At 44.1% G+C, this 22,576-nt stretch overlaps 1 protein-coding gene across 11 annotated transcripts in view; it reads left to right on the top strand.

The window, feature by feature from the left end:
- ODF2 (outer dense fiber of sperm tails 2) overlaps positions 1-22,576 on the top strand; it is a 43,452-nt gene that overhangs the window by 17,896 nt on the left and 2,980 nt on the right. For 8 of the 11 annotated variants that reach the window (XM_081281590.1, XM_081281589.1, XM_081281587.1 and 5 more), the window contains 12 exons: positions 8,333-8,404; positions 9,957-10,028; positions 10,130-10,246; positions 10,835-11,020; positions 11,418-11,527; positions 13,563-13,698; positions 16,114-16,224; positions 16,369-16,473; positions 17,940-18,098; positions 19,364-19,464; positions 21,170-21,332; positions 21,760-21,885. In XM_081281590.1, coding sequence (XP_081137716.1) covers positions 8,333-8,404; positions 9,957-10,028; positions 10,130-10,246; positions 10,835-11,020; positions 11,418-11,527; positions 13,563-13,698; positions 16,114-16,224; positions 16,369-16,473; positions 17,940-18,098; positions 19,364-19,464; positions 21,170-21,332; positions 21,760-21,885 — 1,458 coding nt within the window. The other 3 variants (XM_081281593.1, XM_081281595.1, XM_081281588.1) reach the window with 3 other exon arrangements.

Raw genomic sequence — 22,576 nt, 5'->3', positions numbered from 1 at the left:
TTATTTGTGGTGAGAGCACTTAAATCTAGTCTTAGCAATTTTCTAGCATACAACCCATCGTTACTCATTGTAGTTACTATGTTGTATAATAGAGCTCTTGAACTTATTCCACTTAACTGAATTTTGCATCTTTTGTACAGTCACTCTCCTAGTCCCCACTCCAGCCCATGGCCATCACTTTTCTTCTCTCTGCTTCTGTGAATTTGCCTTTCTGAGATTCCATTCATAAGTGAGATCATGTAGTATTTGTCTTTCTGTGCCTGGTTTATTTCATTTAATGTCCTCTGGGTTTGTCCATGTTGTCAGAAGTGTCAGGATTTCCTTTATTTATTTATTTTTTAAGGCTAATTAGTATTCCATTGTATACACATTTACCTTATCCATTCAGCCATTGATAGATATTTAGATAGATTCTGGATCTTGGCTATTGTGAATATTTTAGCATTTATTCTTTTCTCTTTTTTTTTTTTCTTGCATGCTAGGGATTAAACCCAGGGCCTTTCGAGTACTAGGCAAGCATAAATGGAAATAGCCTATGAAATGGACGTAGCTCTTTTACTTCTATACCCTCAGCCCAGCAAATATTTCTCAAAAGACTGCTAGAATAAGTAGTTGTCTTCCTGTTTGATTCAAAGGGAAGGATGCCAAGGGTCTCAAAATACCAGTGCTAATGAAATGACATTTCTTTTTTTTCTTTTTTTGAAGTTGTAAATGGATACAGTACCTTTTTTTATTTATTTATGTGGTGCTGAGGATCAAACCCAGAGACTCACATGTGCTAGGCAAGCACTCTACTGCTGAGCTACAACCCCAGCCCCTGAAATGACATTTCTTTAGCTTGTTTTCTTTCTTCCTTCCTTTTTAACATTGTCAAACTTTCTTTTTTTTAAGTTAATATGTAAAATAACTAATATAAAGTGGGATAGTGCCTTATTTTCAAAATAAAACCTTGTCCACATGGTCAGATTCCTTTTTGTCTCCTTTTGTGATAATCTTATCTCCCTCTCCTTAGAGGGAACCTTGATCTTGAATTTGATAGTTTTTACTCATATATGTATCCCAAAGCAATATGTTATTTAGCATATTTTATAACAATGTAAATGATATTGTTGCATATGTGTTCTTTTGAGTTTGTTTTGTTTTCTCAACAATAATTTTATGAGATCATTTATATCCTGAGTCCTAATGTTATGAATCTTCACTGCTATATTCAGTTTTACAACTCTACCACAGTTTATTTATCCCTTCTTCTTCTTCTTCTTCTTGATACCAGGGATTGATCCCAGAGGCACTTAACCACTGAGCCATATCCCCAGCCCTTTTGTAGTTTTTATTTTGAGGCAGACTCTCACTAAGTTGCTTAGGACTTTGCTAATAAGTTGCAGAGGCTGGCTTTGAACTTGTGGATCCTCCTGCTCAGCCTCTCGAGCTGCTGGAATTACAGGTGTGTGCCACTGTGTCCAGTCCCTTCTTTTGTTGATGGACACTTATATTTTCAGTTGTTTGCTATCAAAAATAATGTTCATGGGGCTGGGGATGTGGCTCAAGTGGTAGCGCGCTTGCCTGGCATGCGTGCGGCCTGGGTTCGATCCTCAGCACCACATACCAACAAAGATGTTGTGTCCGCCGAGAACTAAAAAATAAATATTAGGGCTGGGGATGTGGCTCAAGCGGTAGCGCGCTCGCCTGGCATGCGTGCGGCCCGGGTTGGATCCTCAGCACCACATACCAACAAAGATGTTGTGTCCGCCGAGAACTAAAAATAAATATTAAAAATTCTCTCTCTCTCTCTCTCTCTCTCTCCCCTCTCTCACTCTCTCTTTAAAAAAAAATAAAAAATAAAAAAAAATAAAAAAATAAAAAATAAATATTAAAAAAAATAATAATGTTCATGTACACTATCTTGGTTTACTGGAGAATTTCTAGTTAGGACCAAATTAGTTCTAAATAGTTCTAAAATAGTTCTACCTGTTTTATTGGCTCAGTGAGCTCAGGCAGGTGATTCTTAGTACCTCTCTGGGCCTTAGTTTTCAAACCTATAAAACGGGCACATAGGGGCTGGGGATGTGGCTCAAGCGGTAGTGCGCTTGCCTGGCATGTGTGCAGCCCGGGTTCCTCAGCACCACATACCGCCGAGAACTAAAAAATAAATATTAAAAAAAAAAAATTCTCTCTCTCTCTCTCTCTCTCTCTCTCTCTCTCTCTCCCCCCCCCCTCTCTCACTCTCTTTAAAAAAAAAAATAAAAATAAAAATAAAACGGGCACATAATCCTTGTGTGAGAATTATGTGGATGTATGGATGGGGATGTGTATCTCTGCTGGGACATAATGGTGCTGCTGCATTTGTCTGGACTGGTTCCTACAGGAAACTTCTTAATCCTTTTCTCCTTTTTTGACTTCTTAACCTCTGTTACCCCGGAGTCCATTGCCAATTGAAGAAGTGTCAATTAGTTTAAATTTCCACCCAGCAAAAGATGTTCCCTGTTCTGTCCAGGCTCATGTCCTTGTGCCTACTTGGCATTCTATAATATAATCTCTCCACTCCCCACGCCCTTACCCTATCTCGGGTTTACTAGGGAGTGCTCATTGTATTGGGGAGCTGCTCTAGCTCTGGAGTCCAAGTCAGCCTCAGGGTTCAGCTCTGCCATTTCCAGCTAGGTGACCTTGGCCAACTTGCCTTCATTTCTTCCACTCTCTGTCTCCTCGTCTGAGGTAGTGATGATGGTGCCTCTTAGGGTAAAGTACTTCAGTGAGTCTGTGCACACAGGGTTGCAGGAGAGTTGGTAACTCTTTTAGTGTCCCTCTAGCTGCCTAGAGGGCAGGGACAGCAGCTTCAGGCTCTGGGTCCCTGGCCAAGGCTTTTGTCTGTGTTTTCTTGTCTCTTCTTGTTGCTAGAGAAACTCAGTGCTATCCTCTGCCTTCTAGATCCTCAGGAAATTGGGAACCAGAGAGCCCTTTTTTCTCTTGGCTTGTGAAGGGGAACTGTGGGACTAAGGGAGAAAAGAGGCAAACCCCCTTCAAGGGGATACTTGGTTTAGGTGCCAGGAAAGAATAGAGACACACACACATACACAAATCCATCCAGAGAAAAGATGGGCAAGGGTGAGAGTGGGCAATTGAGGGCAGAGGAAATCCGATGGCTAATAGGCATATGAGAAGATGCTGAGACTTGCTGGTAATTAGAAATAAGCAAATCAAACAGGTATGGTGTTGGCAAAGACCTTGGTTACAGTCTGGGGCTGCTGCATGTGGGGAAGCCAGGATGCTCACAGCCTGCCTATAAGTTGGTGCAGGCATTTTGTGGGGGCATTTCAGCCACAAATCCCAGACCTTCTGACTCTGCCAACCGTGGAGAAGCTCCTAAAGACGCTTAATGATGTTCATTGCCACAGTTTTACTAAACATAGGAACAGCCTTATTGCCCAGACTGTGAACAGAAGTTAAAAATGCAGCCAGGTGCAGTGGCGCATACCTGTAATCCCAGCAATTTAGGAGACTGAGGCAGGAGAATCACAGGTTCGAAGCCACCCTTGTCAACTTGGTGAGATCCTATCTCAAAATAAAATAAAAAGGCTGAGAATGAGCAGGTATAGTGGTATCCCAATGATGCAGGAAGCTGAAGCAGGAGGATTGGTAGTTCGAGGCTGACCTGAGCAATGCTGTGAAACCTCATCTCAGAAAAAGATAGGGAGCTGGGGGTGTAGCCAGTGGTAGAGCACTTGCTAAGGGTACCTAAGGCACTGGCTTCGATTCCTGATATGTCCCCCTCCCAACTCCACACACACAGAAAAAGAAGCAATGACAGAGACAGAGAAGTTAAAAATTCAAGGACAGATGAAAGGCAGAAAGCAGATTATAATGGTTCCCAGGGGCTAGGGCTTAATAGTACAGCGTTTCTTTGTGGGGTGATAAAAACAGATGGGCGGTGTGGTTTTTTTTTTTTTACACACTTTTTTTTTTTTTTTTAATAAATATTAGTAGTTTGTGTCCTTCTATGTATTTGTTCATTTCATCTAAATTACATATAATTTGTTGGCATACATTTTTTTTAAGAGAGAGTGAGAAAGGAGAGAGAGAGAGAATTTTTTAATATTTATTTTTTAGTTCTCGGCGGACACAACATCTTTGTTGGTATGTGGTGCTGAGGATCGAACCCGGGCCGCACGCATGCCAGGCGAGCGCGCTATCGCTTGAGCCACATCCCCAGCCCCTTTTTTACACACTTTTTTTAACATTTTTTTTTTAGAGAGAATTTTTTTTTAATATTATTTATTTTTTTAGTTATCGGCAGACACAACATCTTTGTTGGTATGTGGTGCTGAGGACAGAACCCGGGCCACACGCATGCCAGACGAGCGTGCTACCGCTTGAGCCACATCCCCAGCCCCTTTTTTATACTTTTTTAAATTCATGACAGCGGAATGCATAACAATTCTTATTACACTTATAGAGCACAATTTTTCATATCTTTGTATATAAAGTATGTTCATGCCAATTCATGCCATTATACATGTACTTTTTTTTTTGCATTGCAATTCTTATTACACATATATACCACAATTTTTCATACCTCTGTATATAAAGTATGTTGGCCAATTTGAGTCTTCATTACATGTACTTTGGATAATGATGTCCATCACATTCCACCATTCTTGCTAATCCCCTGCCCTCTCTTTCCCTCCCACCCTTCTGATATGGGCGATGTTTGTACAATATTTTGAGTGTATTAAATGTAAGCGAGCCAGGCACAGTGGTGCATGCCTGTAATCCCAGCTCTCAGGAGGCTGAGGCAGAAAGATCATGAGTTCAAAGCCAGCCTCAGCAAAACCAAGGCATTAAGCAACACAGTGAGACCCTGTCTCTGTAAATAAAATACAAAATAGGGCTGGGGATGTGGCTCAGTGGTCCAGTGCCCCTGAGTTCAATCCCCTTACCTGCCCCACAAAAAGAGTCAGTGAATTGTGCAATTAAAAATAGTTCTGATTGGGCTGGGGATGTGGCTCAAGCTGTAGCGCGCTCGCCTGGCATGCGTGCGGCCCGGGTTCGATCCTCAGCATCACATACCAACAAAGATGTTGTGTCCGCCGAGAACTAAAAAATAAATATTAAAAATTCTCTAAAAAAAAAAGAAAAAGAAGATAAAGTTTAAAAAAAAAATAAAAAATAAAAAAATAAAAAAATATATTAAAAAAAATTCTCTCTCTCTCTCTCTCTCTCTCTCTCTCCTCTCTCACTCTCTCTTTAAAAAAAAATAGTTCTGATTGGGGCTGGGGTTGTAGCTTAGTGGTTGAGCGCTTGCCTCGCATGTGTGAGGCACTGGGTTCGATCCTCAGCACCACAAAAAATAAATAAAACAAAGATATTGTGTCCACCTACAACTAAAAAGAAATTTAAAAAAACTGATTAAAATAGAAAGTTTTATGTTATACTTTACCAAAAATTTAAACATTTAAAAAGTTAATAATATACCAAAAGTCATTGAATTTTGCATACTTTATTAATTTACTCTGACTTTGTTAAGGTTTTTTATTTGTGTGTGTGTGTCTGTGTGTTTGGTGAGATATGCTCTCTAAAGGGCTTGGCAGCCCTGGTCCTTTTTTATTAGTTTTTTTTAGATATACATGACAGTAGAATTTTTTTTTATATTTTTATTTTATTTTATTTTTTTAAGAGAGAGAGAGGAGAGAATTTCAATATTTATTTTTCAGTTTTCTGCAGACACAACATCTTTGTTTGTATGTGGTGCTGAGGATCGAACCCGGGCTGCACGCATGCCAGGCGAGCGCGCTACCGCTTGAGCCATATCCCCAGCCCTGTTTTTTTAATTTTAATTTTTTTAGTTGTTGATTGACCTTTATTTTATTTATTTATTTATATGCAGTGTTGTGAACCAAACTCAGTGCCTCACCCATGCTAGGCAAGCACTCTACCACTGAGCCACAACCCCAGCCCCAGTAGAGTACATTTTGATATATTATTACATCCATGGAGTATACATCCCATTTTTGTGGTTGTACATGGTGTGGTGTTACACTGATTGTGTATTCATATATGAATATAGGAAAGTTATGCCTGATTTCATTCTACTGTCTTTCCTATTCTCATCCTCTCTCCCTTCCCTTCATTACCCTAATTCAATGAACTTCTATTCTTCCATCCCCTCCCATTGTATGTTGGCATCCATATATCAGAGAGAATATTTGGCTTTTGTTTTTTTGGGATTGGCTTATTTCACTTAACATGATATTCTCCAGTTCCATCTATATACTGGCAAATGCCATAATTTCATTCTTTATGGCTGGATAATATTCCATTGTGTATATATACCACATTTTCTTTATCCATTCATCTGTTGAAGGGCATCTAGACTGGTTCCATAGTTTAGCTATCATGAATTGAGCTTCTATAAACGTTGATGTGGCTGTATCACTGTATATGCTGATCTTAAGTCCTTTGGGTATATGCAGAGGAGTGGAATGATTGAGATGATTGGTGCTTCCATTCCAAGTTTTCTGAGGAATCTCCATATTGCTTTCCAAAGTAATTGTACCAATTTAAATTCCCACTAGCAATGTATGAGTGTACCTTTTCCCCCACATCCTGTTGAAGTATATTTGGAAAGTAAGTAAAGCCGGGTGTGATGGCACATGCTTGTAATCCCAACAACTCAGGAGCCTGAGGGAAGGAGGATCATGAATTCATTTAGCAAGCCCTAAGCAACTTAGTGACACACTGTCTCTAAATAAATAATAAAAAGGTCTAGGAGTATGGTTTAGGGGTTAAATGCCTCTCTGGATTCAATTTCTAATGCACACACATATGTATAGTTGTATATGTTTAAGGTGTTCAATGAGATGATTTGATATATATGTACATTGTAAAATGATATCACAATCAAGCTAATTAATGATCACCTTACACAGTCACTTTGTGTGGTGAGAACACTTCAGTTCTCTTAGCAAATTTTAAGCATACAATTCACTATTATTAACTGTAGTCACCATGTTGGATATTTTAAATGGATGAATAGAATCATCTTCAAATTTATTTATTTATTTTTGGTACTGGGAATTGAACCCCAGGGTGCTTTATCCCTAAGCTATATCCTTATATCCACAGTCCTTTTAATTTTCTTTCCTTTTTTTTTTTTTTTTTTTTTTTTTTTTGGTACTGGAGATTTACCCAAGGGTGCTTTACTACTGATCTATATTCCCAGCCCTTTTTATTTTTTTAATTGAGACAGTGTCTCACTAAATTGTTTAGGACCTCAGTAAGTTGCTGAGGCTGACCTTGAACTTGTGATCCTCCTGATCCTCCTGCTTCAGTCCCCCCAAATCACTGGGATTATAGGGGTGTGACACTATGCCCAGCAGCAAATTTGTATCTCAATAAAGCTGTCTTTAAAAAAATCATGGGAGCCTAAGTTAAGAGGATCGCAATTTGAACGCCAGCCTCAGCAATTTAGCAAGACTCTGTATCTAAATAAAATACAAGAAGGGCTAGTCATTCAGCACCCCTGGGTTCAATCCCTGGTACAAAAAAATATTACATTGTGGCCTGGCACAGGGCACAGGCCTATAATCCGAACTGCTTGGGAGGCTGAGACAGGAGAATCACAAATTCAAAGCCAGCCTCAGAATTTAGCAAGGCCCTCAGCAATTTAGGTGAAACCCTCTCTCAAAATAAAATAAAAATTGGATTAGGGATGTGGCTCAGTGGTTGAATGAATGCTCCTGAGTTCAATCACTGGTACCAGAAACAAACACCCTCCTCTCCCCCTCAGAAAGTTACACTGCAGCCAGATGTAGTGGCATACACCTTTAATCCTAGCTATACAGCATGCTGCGCAAGAGGATGGCAATTTAAAGGCCAGCCTGGACAATTAAGCAAGACCTTGCCTCAAAATTAAAAAGGGGTAGATATGTAGTTTAGGGGTAGAGCACCCCTGGGTTGAATCCCCTGTACTGGAGAGAAAAAAATCAGGTTGCAACACGTAAATACATAGTAGTTTTATGGAATTATACACTAGGCCATCCCCCATCTGACTAAAGAAAGATAATATTTCTCTAGTTGTGGCTAAATTTAAGTGCACAGAAAAGGACAGGAAAGACCCTCGTTGATTATTATTATTATGGATTCCAAGCCATCACAAAAATAGTGGGGTAAGGTTTGAAGGGGGGGTGCAGGGGAATTTGAACTTTATTGGCATTCACTATTTTAGAATGTATTAATAATCATTTTTAACTCCTAAATTTAGAAATGTTTTTGGAAAAAGAAAAGAATCAATAGGATGTAAGATCTGACTTGGCTTTCCCCTTGCCCCTCCCTAAAGGATTCGGAGAGACTAATGGAGCAACAAGGAGCACTACTGAAAAGGCTTGCAGAGGCGGACTCCGAGAAAGCGGTAACCAGTGCCCCCTGTCGGCTGTAACGGGTACAGGCGACCAGAGGGCTAGGTCCCAAAGCATGGAGCTACTGGAACACAGGAACTTGGCATTCCTGATCTGGCATTTTTCTGAGTGGCGATTTCATTATCTGTAAAATGAGTTGACATCCCCTGTCCTGGCTGCTCTACTAGATTTGTCTAGTTGATCACTTGAGAGCTTGACCTATAAAACTGGATACCAACATGAAGAATGGTAATAAGGAAAACCTAATGATTTATAAATCACTAGGTTTTGTTAGACCTACATTTCCGTTTTTATTATGGATTCCAAGCCATCAAAAAATAGATATTGAGCCGAATAAGTTGGTGCATGCCTGTAATCCCAGTAGCTTGGGAGGCCGTGGCAGGAGAATAGTGAGTTCAAAGCCATCCTCAGCAAAAGTGAGGTGTGCTATGCAACTCAGTGAGTCTCTGTCCCTAAATAAAATACAAAATGGGGCTGGGGATGTGGCTCAGTGCCTCTGAGATCAATCCCTAGTACCTCCCCAGCCAAGAAAAAATGATATAGAAAAAATTAGATATTGGCTAGGGATGTATTTAGTGGTAGAGCACTTGCCTAGCTTATTGTGAGGCCCTGGGTTCAATCCTCAGAACCATCAAAAAAAAAGAAAAAAATAAGTTAGATGCCTATATAGCTGGTGTAGTGGTACATGTCTTTAATCCCATCTATTCAGGAGGCTGAGGCAGGGGATAGCAAATTTAAGGCCAGTTTGAGCAATGTTTTTTTTTTTTTTTTTTTTTTTTTTTTTTAAGAGAGAGTGAGAGAGGAGAGAGAGAGAGAGAGAGAATTTTTTTTTTTTAATATTTATTTTTTAGTTCTCGGCGGACACAACATCTTTGTTGGTATGTGGTGCTGAGGATCGAACCCGGGCCACACGCATGCCAGGCGAGCGCGCTACCGCTTGAGCCACATCCCCAGCCCTGAGCAATGTTTTTTTAAATTCATTTTTTAGTTGTAGTGGACAAAATGTTTTATTTCATTTTTATATGGTGCTGAGGTTTGAACCCAATGCCTCACGTGTGCTAGGCAAGCACTCTACCACTGAGCTACAACCCCAGCCCCCAGTCTGAGCAATGTAACAAGACCTGTCTCAAAACAAACAAACAAACAAAAAAATTGGGTGTGGTGATAGATACCTATAATCCTAGAGATTTGGTAGGCTGAGACCCTAACTCCAAATAAAAAATAAAAAGGTCTAGAGATGTTAGTCTGTAGAGTGCCCGTCAGTTCAATCCCCAGTAATACCTCCCTACTCCCCCCTCAAAAAAAAGAGATGGGGATGTAGCTCAGTAGAGCACTTGCGTAGCATGTGTGAGACCTTGTGTTCAATCCCCTACAATACCAAAAAAACCCCAACCCAATTAGTATATATGTCAGATGCTTTCCATGGGTCTCTGTGGTATGTGGGACCTCGGGCCCCAGTGTTAAAGCACAACACAATTCTCTGTCCTTCCTGGGTTGGTCCTCTTTGACCATTCCAGGAGTGTGACGATGTATATTTTCTCCTAGCGCCTGCTGTTAATGCTACAAGACAAGGACAAGGAGGTAGAAGAGCTCCTCCAGGAAATACAATGTGAGAAGGTATAGTCCCCAGCAGCTGCACCTCTTTACAAGCCAGTGTAGCACAGTGGGTGCTGTACTAGGTACAGATCCTGGCTTCATCACTTTCTGTCTCTCCAAAGGCTCAAGCAAAGACGGCATCTGAGCTTTCAAAGTCCATGGAGTCTATGCGTGGGCATCTGCAGGCGCAACTTCGGTGCAAAGAGGCTGAGAACAGTCGCCTGTGCATGCAGATCAAGGTACCTACCAGCTGCTCCTAAGTAGCAAAGGAGGAGGCAAGGGCCTGGTCCAGGAGTTCCCACCGTAGAATTGTGCCCCAGAGGTCTAGGGGACAGCTGCTGCCAAAGCACTCATTCTTCAGAGAGATTCTAGATAATGGCAAGAGTCATGGGTAAAGGGCTTTGGAAGGTCTTTCCAGAGGTGACAAGCTTGGGTGCCATGTCCCTGGACTTGTCACTTAGTTCCCTAGGCCCTTAGTTCACCAGACTTACTAGGGGAAGGCAATATTCTCAACTGCTCTTAAAGGACAATATCTCTGTTAAGTGAGGAGTGTCTCTTCACTACTTGGCTGGGAGTTCAGAGAAGAGGCTTCCAAAGGATTGTCTTATCATCAAAACCTGCTGGTCTGAGACAATCAGGAGGTGCCATGGGGAACCTGGAGGTACCATATCTTTGGTCTACATCAGGAGAGCCTGAAGTCCTTGCACAGCTGATTCATGGCCACTCCCTTATTTCCTCTTTCTGCTTGTGCCCCTTTTCTGTCTCTCCTATTCTGCCTCTGCCTTTCTCACTTCTTTCCTTCTCTTCTCCTTTCTGCCCTCTCCCAGAATTTAGAGCGCAGTGGGAACCAGCACAAGGCGGAAGTGGAGGCAATTATGGAGCAGCTGAAGGAACTGAAGCAAAAGGGAGATCGAGACAAAGATACCTTGAAGAAGGCCATCCGAGCCCAGAAGGAGCGCGCTGAGAAGAGTGAGGAGTACGCTGAGCAGCTGCATGTGCAACTTGCCGACAAGGTAGCAGGCTGGGGCTGGCATCTTGCTGCCCCAGGAGGGTTGGATGGTGGGGTGGGTAGATAGAAGCGATGGGTGTTGAATGGAGGGATGATGGTAGTGGAAAGGAATGAACTGGAGAGATGGATGGCTGGGGTGGAGAATTTGGGGAGACTCAAAGGGGAAAAGGAGGAGATGGGTCTGGAACAATTCAGACCTGTCAACATTGTGGGTCGGAATGATGACAGACAGGATGTGTGTGTGCTGGGCATCTGGGAACAGCACAGCCTCCTGCTGTCACTCCTGGTGCTCTAGAGAGAGGGGACAGAATGAGGTTCAGGTTGTCAGGGGGAGAGGTGAGCCCCAGCCTCACCTTCCTGAAGCACCCCAGGCTGACATGTCCGCTGTCCTGTGTTCCCAGGATCTTTATGTTGCTGAAGCTTTATCCACTCTGGAATCATGGAGGAGCCGCTACAACCAGGTTGTGAAAGACAAGGGCGACCTTGAGCTGGAAATTATTGTCCTGAACGAGTACGTCTTTGTGTTAGGAGAGGAGGCTGATTGAAGGACTTCAGGGTACAGGAGGAAGGAGTCAGGCACCCTGAGGTCAAGGCTCACAGGAATGCCATGATCTCTCTGGGTTGGGGTTGACTGGGCTGAGATGTGGGCAGCCCTGAGCCAGGCTGTGTTTGGAGCTCATGCAAGTTCTGGCCCAGCCCTGGACTCCCATGCCACTTGCAAGCACTCTGAGGGGGTGGTGGGCTTGCTTCTGTGGTTCCAGAAGCCCAAGTCTGGTCCAAACCTATAGTATGGTACATGGGCACGCTGACTTCCTTGTTCCTATTCTTGGGGGATGGAGTAGAAGGTGTTTCCTGTGTCCCCTTTCTTGTCTGACTAGTGGTAAGCAGCTGTCTGTCAATGTCCACTGGTCAGCAGGTCCATGCTATGGCATGGGAGTAGGGGCAAAAATGGCCTCAGGTTGTTGTGACTGAACTCAACTTTTTTGCTATTTGTGAATTGTCAACAGTGAGCACTCAGTCATTCTCAATGTCAGCTATGGGCTATGGCAATGAGAAGACAAATGTACTGCCTGCCTTTGCTCCAGCAGAGAAGATGGGCTGCAAGAGACAGAATCCCATGGGCTGAGGATGGGTAACAGGGAGAGGCCACAGCTTAGCTTCGCAAACATGCTGATAACCTGCCATGTGCTGGGCCTTATGCCCAGTGCTGTCCTCAGAGTTCTCCATCTAGTAGGAGAAAAGAAATCATTAAGGTAGAAGGATAGTGGTGCAAATGAGAGTGAGGAAGAGATGTCCTAATGGGGACAGTTTTTAAGGGTAAGAAGGAGTTTGCCACATAAAATGAGATGTTTGGTTGGGCCCAGTTAGTGCTCTACAAGTTTTTTTAAACTTATTTTTATTTTTATTTTTTTTGGTAGCGGATATTGAACTCAGGGGCACTGGACCACTGAGCCACATCCCCAGCCCTGTTTTGTATTTTAGAGACAGGGTCTCACTGAGTTGCTTAGTGCTTTGCTTTTGCTGAGGCTGGCTTTGAACTCTCAATCCTCCTGCCTCAGCCTCCTGAGTGGCTGGGATTATAGATGTGTGCCATCATGCCCAGCTACTCCATAAGTTTTTGCTGAATATAGACTTTCAGTGAACAGTACTGGGAACACAGCTAGGGATAAAGTCAGGGGTAGAGCAGTTGACCCAGTGTGCTTATGCAAAAACAAAAAACAAACAAAACCATGTGAGAGCATATGCAGAGTCAAGGTTTTATGATATGTTTGAGGTCAAGAGGCTAGGAAGCATCTATGAGGCCTAGGACTCCAATGTGTCAGGTCTGGTCCCAGACATAATGAGAATGAGGGAAAAGGAAAAAGGGCAGAGTCTGCTACCTCCCCAAATGACATCTTTACTGGCACTTAGACCTCTCCCCATACGTACTCATTGCCAGCTGGGTGTTCACACCCAAGAACAAGTCAGTAGAGGCACCTGGCAATATCTGTGGGGAGCAAAGTCCAATGTGTCCAGTGCCCTGCTGGTGAATAATGCCTGGCCAGTAATCTGTGGCCACCACTTGGGAGGTCAGGAAACAATTCCAGAGGAATCTTTCATAACACCAAGGCCCTATGAGCTGAGAGAGCAGGTGGGTGCCAGGGGAGCTAGGAGGGACCATGTCCCTGGTTCTCGTCTTCAGGGAGTGTCTTGGCTTCATATAGAGAAAGAAGGATGTATTCTTTCTCCTTTTTTTTTTTTTTTTTCACTTCTGGGCTTTGAACCCAGGGATTCAAACATGCTAGGCGAGTGCTCTGCTCCCCTGAGCTACACCCCCAGCCCCTGCACGTACTTAAGTCATCATTTATGATTGAACTACTATAGATTACTTCTTGGAGTGAGTAGTATCATGGGAGACAAATCTTAGAGGATTTAACTAGGTAGCAACATGCTAAGAGATGAGACCTGGCGTGGGTAGGGATACTTGGTGCTACTCCTCACAAAGACCTGAGCTCCCCAGAACCTGTGGAATTTATTCGACCTGCTGTCATTTTGCAACCTTCCAGCCGGGTGACAGATCTTGTAAACCAGCAACAAACCTTGGAGGAGAAGATGCGGGAAGATCGAGACAGTCTGGTGGAGAGACTGCATCGGCAGACTGCTGAGTATTCTGCCTTCAAGTTGGAGAACGAGAGGCTGAAGGTCTGTTGGGAACTTCCAACCAGGCAGAATGGAGAACCCAAGGCCAATAGTGGGACAGGCCTGGGCTACAGAGATGAGCCAGGGGTCTTCAGAGAGCCTTCAGGCAGCTAAAGGGCATGTTCTCCAGGCTATGAGCCCTGGGCTTAGGTCTGCACTCCACCTGTCACTAGTTGAAGGGCCTGGGTGAGACACTGTGTTGCTTATTGCTTAAGTTCCCTGAGCTGAGGGAGAAGAGGTCCTCATGGGAATGTGGTAATGCAAGAGAAGTGTTTTATATAGTGTACTTAGCCAGCCCCTGTGAGATGGATCTGACCAACTTTGAGGTTAACCTTGGTTCTCTTGGGGGACTGCTGGGCCCATTCACATGCATTCATTCTCACTTCGGCCTCTTAGTTATATAATGATGAAGTAATATAATGATGATCTTCATTTGGAATAAGACCAAGGAAACTGGGTTAGGGGTGTAGGTCAGTGGTAGAGCACTTGCTTATCATGTGTGAAGCCCTGGGTTCCACCTGCAGCACCTCAGAAACAAACAAACCAGAAACTGAGGTTTGGAAAAAGTCAAGTTTCTTGCCGGGATTTTGCCCTTTCTTTTTTTTTTTTTTTTTTTGGTACCAGAGATTAAACTAAGGGGCACTCGACCACTGAAGCCACATTATTAGAGACAGAGTCTCACTGAGTTGCTTAGTGCCTCACTAAATTGCTTAGGCTGGCTTTGAACTCACGATCCTCCTGCCTCCACCTCCTGAGCTGCTGGGATTACAGGCGTGTGCCACTGTGCCCTAGCTAGAGAGACATCTTTGATCTTGGTTTTTATTGATCTATCTGGGCATGGCATTATAAGTTTTTTTTTCCCCCTGATTTGTTAAGTAAGATTGATTTTAAGTAGGTATGGAAAAGAATATACATCTGATAATTTTCTTTTTTAATTTTTTAAATATTTTTCAGTTTTCGGTGGATACAACATCTTTATTTTATTTTTATGTGGTGCTGAGGATCGAACCCAGCGCCCCGCACATGCGGGATGAGCGCGTTACCCCTTGAGCCACATCCTCAGCCCAAGCCACATGGGTAGGCAAGCTCTCTACCACTGAGCCACAACCCTAGCCCCTTGCTTTTCTTATTTAACTTTATTTCACAGACATCTTTTTAGATCCATTTTTTTAAAGCTTTATCTATTTATTTATTATTTATTTATTTATTTATTTATTTTTAAAGAGAGAGAGAGAGATGAGAGAGAGAGAGAATTTTTTAATATTTATTTGTTTAGTTTTCGGCAGATACAACATCTTTGTATGTGGTGCTGAGGATCGAACCTGGGCCGCATGCATGCCAGGCGAGCGTGTTACCACTTGAGCCACATCCCCAACCCCTTGTTTTGATTTTTTGAGATGGGGTGTTACAATGTTGTCCAGGCTAGCCTTGAACTTGAGATCCTTCCATCTCAGCCTCTTGAGTTAGATGTGCACCATGGTGCCGGCTTTTTTTTTTTTTTTAAATCACTGCTTGTTATTTTACTGTATTTTGATACTATGATTTATACTTATACTGTCTTATCAAAGGTGGTCTTTTGGGTTAGAGGAGATTTATTGACTTGAGAAGAAAATCACAGCATATTGTTAATTTAAAAAGTATGTTGCGGGGCTGGGGATGTGGCTCAAGCGGTAGCGCGCTCGCCTGGCATGCGTGCGGCCCGGGTTCGATCCTCAGCACCACATACCAACAAAGATGTTGTGTCCACCGAGAACTAAAAAATAAATATTAAAAAATTCTCTCTCTCTCTCTCTCTCACTCTCTCTCCTCTCTCACTCTCTCTTTAAAAAAAAAAAAAAAAAGTATGTTGCAAAGTAGTAAGTGAAGTATTATCCCATTCTTGCTGACAAATATAAAATAAGCACAGAACTATAGATATATAACCATATCATAAGTATTTTGTATTATAATTTGTGTGTCTAGGTTTATGCCCCCCTCTTTTTTTTTTTTTTTTTTTCTGGTACTGGGGATAAAACCCAGGGCCTCACACACATACTAGGCAAGGCAAGCAATTACTGTATCATTGAATCACACCACCAACCCTCCATTTTCTTGAACAGTTCTATATTGCTTTTGAAATAAAAAATGAAATTTATTAGCTGAGCGTGGTGGCGCACACCTATAATCACGAGAATTGCAACTTAATTAGACCCAATTTAGTGAGGCCCTAAACCTCTGGGTTCAATCCCCAGTAGTTAAAAAAAAAAAAAAATTGTATTCATTTTCACCTGAGTTGGCTACATTAGGAATCTTACCTGGAGACTCTGGAAAGCTGCTGTGTGGGTTAGAGTAGGGGCCTTTCCTTTGCTGGCTTCTGAGAATAGAGTTGAGGGCCACCTGATCCAAAACTGGTAGTTCTCAGAGTATCATCCCTTCTAGGCGAGCTTCGCCCCGATGGAGGACAAGCTCAACCAGGCCCACATTGAGGTCCAACAGCTGAAGGCATCAGTGAAGAACTACGAGGGGATGATCGACAACTATAAGAGTCAGGTAAACCCTAGTCCTTCTAGCGATGCCCACCTCACTGCCATCAGGCTCACCACCCTCATCTTCCAGGAAGCAGTGGGCATGGCTGGTGGTTCTTAGCCAAATTTGCTTCTGTCTAATGTGTCCCATTGCATTGTTGATCCCTAGGTGATGAAAACCAGATTGGAGGCTGATGAAGTGGCTGCCCAGCTAGAACGCTGTGACAAAGAGAACAAGATCCTTAAAGACGAGATGAACAAAGAGATTGAGGCGGTACTGCTCCCCTTCCTTGCTTTCTTCCTTACCCAGTTCTAATGTCTAATTTCATGACTGTGAATCTATCTCCAATGTGTGCCTTTGACCCTGCCTGATTTGGATGACAAAGAGTAACATTTCCCATGGGTGAGCCGGTCTGCTCCACCACAGATACGCTTTCTCCTTTCTTTTTATCTTGTCCTCTCTTTTCTTCTCTCTCTCATGCTTATTATGCCTTTTTTCCCTTGTGGTTTTTTTCCCTCTTCTCTTGCAGTTCTTTTTTGTGGTGGTGGGGATCAACCCAGGGTCTTATACATGATGAGTATGTTTCTATAATTGAGCTATACTCCCAGATTACACTTTTTTAAAAAAATATATATTTATTTATTTTTTATGTGGTGCTGAGGATCATCAAACCCAGGGTCTCACTCATGCAAGGCAGTGCTCTACCACTGAGCTACAGCCCCAGCCCCCAGATTCCACTTATTTAAAAAAACAGAACCAAAAAACCCTCCTGCATGGAGCATCAAAGAGGACTCAGATCCACGATATGTTAGGTCTTCAGCCTGCCCATTTCATTCTGTTTGGTGTCTTTATTTTGTGCCACCTGAAAACCATGCTTCCTATCTCCTTCCCAAAGCACCTTATTCTAGAGATGGTTGGCTAACTGGAACATAGGGGTCATCTTAATAGTTACCTTAGAGATAGCTCAAGTCAGGCTCAGTCTCTAGTTTTGTAGCCTTGGGGAACTCACTGCCCCTCTCTAGTTCTTAGTCTCCTTGTTAAGTACCAAGGTGGAGCAAGACCAGAATTTCTTACTTTCCGTCTGACTTGTAGCATTGTGGCTGCCTTCCTAGGGGCTGTGCAGTTAGACTAGGCCTTAATCTTGGCTTTTCCAGTTTTTTTTCTGAGTGATTGTGGGCCAATGACTTGTTCCCTGGATACTTAGTGTCTTGTGTATGTGGACACCAGCATGGACTTTTTTTTATGGTCTGAATTAAATGCATATAGCCCTTATGAAGATACCTAGGTCTCAGTTTTTTTTTGTGTGTGTGGTGCTGGGGATTGAGTGTTTGCCTTGCATATACAAGGTGCTGGGCCTTGTATATGCAAGGCAAATACTCTACCAACTGAGCTATATTCTCAGCACCTCCCTCCCCCTTTTTTTTTTTGATACTGGGGATTTAATCCAGGGGATTTAATACAGGTGTGCACTGCTGCCTCCAGTAAGGTCTTGGCTTTTTAGTTTATGGTTGCCACTGTTATTTGATGACTAAACGAATGACAAGCTCAAATAGCAAAGTAGGCTCAAGTAAGTACCACAGAAAGCAGCTGGACACCTGCAGGGAGAGCAGGCCCCGCTTTTGCCTGTGGATTTTGCAGGATCCTCTTGGGAGTCTAGCTCTGCCCTAACTCCAGAGGACTCTGTCTGGCCCCAGTGGTAGCTGCGCCTATGCCAATGGTGGGCTTCTCTTCCTGCTCAGGCACGTCGGCAGTTCCAGTCCCAGCTGGCTGACCTGCAGCAGCTGCCTGACATCCTCAAGATCACGGAGGCTAAGCTGGCCGAATGTCAAGACCAGCTGCAGGGCTATGAGAGGAAGAACATCGACCTTACAGCCATCATATCAGACCTGCGCAGCCGGGTAAGGGACTGGCAGAAAGGGTCCCACGACCTAGCCCGAGCAGGGGCCCGCTTACCAAGATGAGCTGCACGCCCCCCGAGGGAGGACCACTTCCTTTTTCTTGGCTGCTGCTTTTTGAAAGGAGTGAGCTATCATCAGTGCTGTGAAATAAAAGTCTGGTGTGCCAAATACCTTGTGTTTGGACAAAGTGATTGTAGTCATAGGAGCCGTCACTCGTTTGAAGCCCTTGGGCCCGCCGGTGGTTGCCCCGTTCTGAGTGCTCTGTGCTCCCCTGCCTCTGACTATACTCTGCTTCTAATCCTCTGCCCCACAGCCACAGATGGGAGACCCCAAGTTTTCCCTATTTGCATCTCTCTCTAGCTTTAACTGCTCTCCTTATTCTTCACAGATGCACTGAGATTCTGTCCTGAGAGACAGAAGCAAGCAGTTCCTTGCTCCAGAATCAGTCTGCCTCTGGGTTACTGGAACCATGCCTACTGCCTGCAGTGTCTAAGAACTCATAAGCCACTCATTTTCGGTGTGACCTTGGGCAGGACCCTTCCCCTCTCTCAACCTGTTTCCTTGGAGTAGTCATGAAGGGAGCTATTGTTTGAGTACCTGCTCTGTACTATACTATTCTCTGATTCTTTCCACAGGGAATTATTATTTCCTCATATATAGAAAGTAGCCCAAGGCCTAGAGGGGAGAAATTATAACATCATACAGCAACTGGGTACCAATAGATCTACCTGGTTCCCGAGCCCATGTCTGCAGACTCTCAACTTAAAATTTTCTCAGTTAACCCTGAGCACGCTCAGCCTTTTGAGCCCTGATGATATGCGGCTTTTGCCTAAAGCAACCCTTAGGTAACTTTAAATTTGCCAGCCTGGAAGAATGGACAGCTGTTTGATTGCCTTGCTTGCATTTATCCCCAGTTAGGGAAAACTGGTAACATAATTGGTAAAACCACATGGTCCATTGTATGGGCCACCGTCTTCTTCCTCCTTCTCATGTCTTCCCAATCACAGCTGGGCCTCCAAGTGGCCTCTCCTGATCAAGAAAGCATCATCACGGTGGTTCTTCAGCATCCAACCTGGCTTCTCCCGGTTTGGAGTGGGCCTGACCTGTCCCCGCTCTCCTTTCTCTTCCAGGTTGTGTGTTGAGACTTGGACAGCTGCTGAGGGCAGTGTGCCTGGGTGTGGATGACAGTTTCCTGGGTGTGGATGACAGGTCACGGGAGAAGAGAAAATTCTTTCATAAACCAGTCTGTGTTCCTGTCATTGTAGATCGAACACCAGGGGGACAAGCTGGAGATGGCGAGAGAGAAACATCAGGCTTCCCAGAAGGAAAATAAACAGCTGAGTCTGAAGGTGGATGAACTGGAGAGGTTAGAGGCACTTGGTCCCATCTCTTCCTAGGACCTGAGACTTTCGGCCACTTAGCTGATTTGTGCTTAGTGTGCGGAAGTATTTGAGGGACTCAAGGCCCTGGAAGGTGCTAGGCAGACCTCAGAGGAGAAGCTGCTTCTATTCCAGTGGTAAGCCTCGTTGGGAGAGAGGAAGGGGGTCTCAGCCTGGAGGGCTATCTGATGGTGTGACCAAGGTCAGCCCACCTGAAGGTATTATCTATTCCAGAGGCAGCTCAAGGGCTAGGGATGTGGCTCAGTGATAGAGCTCTTGCCTGGCATGCATGTGGCCCTTGGGTTTTATCCATAGCAACACACACACACACACACACACATTTATACACACAGAGGAAGGCTCCATCCAAGCAAATTGGCAGGGCTAATTAGAAAAGAGCAGCCAGGACACTGCAGCAGGAGGGTGGGCACTTCCTCTCTCTCTCTTCCCTGTGTTTCCGATCCTCTTCCTCATGACCATTCTGATATGACTCTTCTCTGTTATTTATGGACTATTGGAGGTAGATGTGAGGCATGCTCCTTTCAGAATCAAGCCCTGACCTTGAGTCCCAGTTCTGTTATGTAATTGCATTGTGAGCTTGAATAAATCATTTAACTGCTTTGTACCTTAGTTTCCTCGAATTGAGGAAAGATGAAGGTAGGGATGGTAGTCTAGCTGATGGAGTTATTTGGAGTCTTTGTTGAGAGGATTCTCACAGAAAGCTTAAGCACATTACCTGGCATAGAAAGATGTTCATTATAGGTTAATATATATTTGTTAGCTGGTATTCCAATTTTAAATATGAGGAAACTGGGCTGAGGAGAGGCTGTGACTGGTACCTGCTAAAGCTGTGACTTAGACCTGTCACTGGCTGCCTCCAGGGCTGCATTAGCATCTATAAATGGAGAGCAGGACCTTCTACACTTCACCTCTGTTCCACCCTGTTGGCCTGGAAAATGCAGCCAACTCCATCAGGACTTGCAGCAGTCCTTAAATTGGAAGGCACCTGGAAGGGCAGTGGGGATAGAATGTGAACCCATGGATGGCCATGAGATGCTGAGTGGTCAACCAAAGTCCCTTTGCTGAGGGAGACAGCAGAGAATAGCAGAAGTTAAAGGCACAGATTTTGGTGACAGTCCTGCCTGCTGAGCTGCCCTTCAGCCAGTGATCTCCCCTCTCTGAGCCTCAGTTCCTTCATCTCTGCAGTGGAGATGATAATGGCAGGCCCTTGGTGAGCTGCAGGTTGCTGTACTCCATTTGACAACGTGCACGAGTATGGCGCATGCCTGGTGTGGACTTGTTCTTGCCCTCTTCATACTGTTCTCTTTTTTTTTTTTTTTTTAAGAGAGAGTGATAGAGAAGTTTTAATATTTATTTTTTAGTTATCGGCGGACACAACATCTTTGTCTGTATGTGGTGCTGAGGATCGAACCCGGGCCGCATGCATGCAAGACGAGCGCGCTACCGCTTGAGCCACATCCCCAGCCCTTCATACTGTTCTCTAACAGCTGTTCCAGTCACACAGCGCAGTGGCCACCCTGCTAACCTGCAGATTTCTTTTGGTTTCTTCCCATGGCTCCTTGGAGATTTTTGGCGTGATGAGACCCCCAGTCCAGGGATGATGGTGCCCCCCTGGCTGGGTGGAACATACAGGTGGATTAGCACAGGATCTGATTGAGTCCTTTCACATAGGAAACTGGAGGCGACCAATGCCCAGAATGTCGAGTTCCTCCAGGTGATTGCCAAGAGGGAGGAAGCCATCCACCAGTCCCAGCTGCGGCTGGAGGAGAAAACCCGGGAATGTGGGTCACTGGCAAGGCAGCTGGAGAGCGCCCTTGAAGATGCCAGGAGGCAGGTCAGTCTCAATTCCATTCACAACATTCTCTTATCCTGGGCAAATCACCTAGCCTTTCTATGCCTATTCCCTCATCTGAAGAAATATAGTAGTTCCTGCCTCATTAATTTGTTAGATGAGTATTTATTGTAGAGGGTTCAGCACTTTCTATACATGATTGCTATTTACTTTCTGCCCTCTTGGGACTTAGGCAGTTCTGCTACATCTCAGGTGATGACTCATGGGGCAAGGGCGAGCAGTACAGCTGGGTTGCAGGAGCAGACCCCATGGTTATCCTACCCTGAGGCTCCAGTAGAAGGCTTTCCATACCCACATCAAGTGCTGTCTGGAACCAGGTTGTGAGAGATTCAGGAGGGCTACTTCACTTGTCTTTGCCTGTGTTACCTGTGTCAGGTTAGCCAGCCCTACCTCTCTGTCTTCTGTGCAGGTGGAACAAACCAAGGAGCAGGCACTCTCCAAGGAGCGAGCAGCCCAGAACAAAATCTTGGACCTTGAGACCCAGCTGAGCAGGACCAAAACTGAACTCAGCCAGCTGCGGCGGACCCGTGATGATGTGAGTTGGACTGGGGGAATGGGCCAGAAGACTGAGATTCTAGCTTTCTGGGGCCTGCAGGGGAAGGTGTTCTGATGAAACTTTTTATGAACTTCATACAGTTTCATTGTTTTCTGTTTTTTTTTTTTTTTTCCCCATCTCTTAAGGGTATCCTTGGCCTTCTTAAAAACAGTTTTTACAAGGTGTTTGTATCCCATAAAATTCACTCAAACTGTAGAATTCAATAAGTTTCAAAATAATACAGACTTGAATAATTAACCAGCACAATCTAAGTTTAGAATGTTTGGGGTTTTTTTGCAGGTGGGGTTGCCTGGGATTGAACCCAGGGGTGCTTAACCACTGAACCACACCCCCAGTTCTTTTTATTATTTTTTATTTAGAGACAGGGTCTTGCCAAATTGCTTTGGGCCTCACTAAGTTGCTGAGGCTGGCCTCAAACTTGCAATCCTTCTGCCTCAGCTTCCTGAGTCTCTGGAATTATAGTGTGTCTCACCATGCCTGGCTAAGTTTAGATTTTTTTTTTTTTTTTAATGCTCACGTGGTGGCACATGTTTATAGTCTCAGGGACTCAGGAGGCCAAGGCAGGAGGATCTCTTTTTGAGTCCAGTTGTTTCAGGTCTTGTCTCTTAAAAAAAAAAGAAACCCCCTACCCATTAGCAATCTCTTCCATCTCCTCCAGTCCCTGGCACCC

This window comes from Spermophilus citellus (genome assembly GCF_964194105.1).
Source record: "Spermophilus citellus genome assembly, chromosome: 2".
NCBI lineage: Eukaryota > Metazoa > Chordata > Mammalia > Rodentia > Sciuridae > Spermophilus > Spermophilus citellus.
The sequence above is the reverse complement of the archived record's forward strand: the minus strand, read 5'-3'. Positions and strand labels throughout refer to the sequence as shown.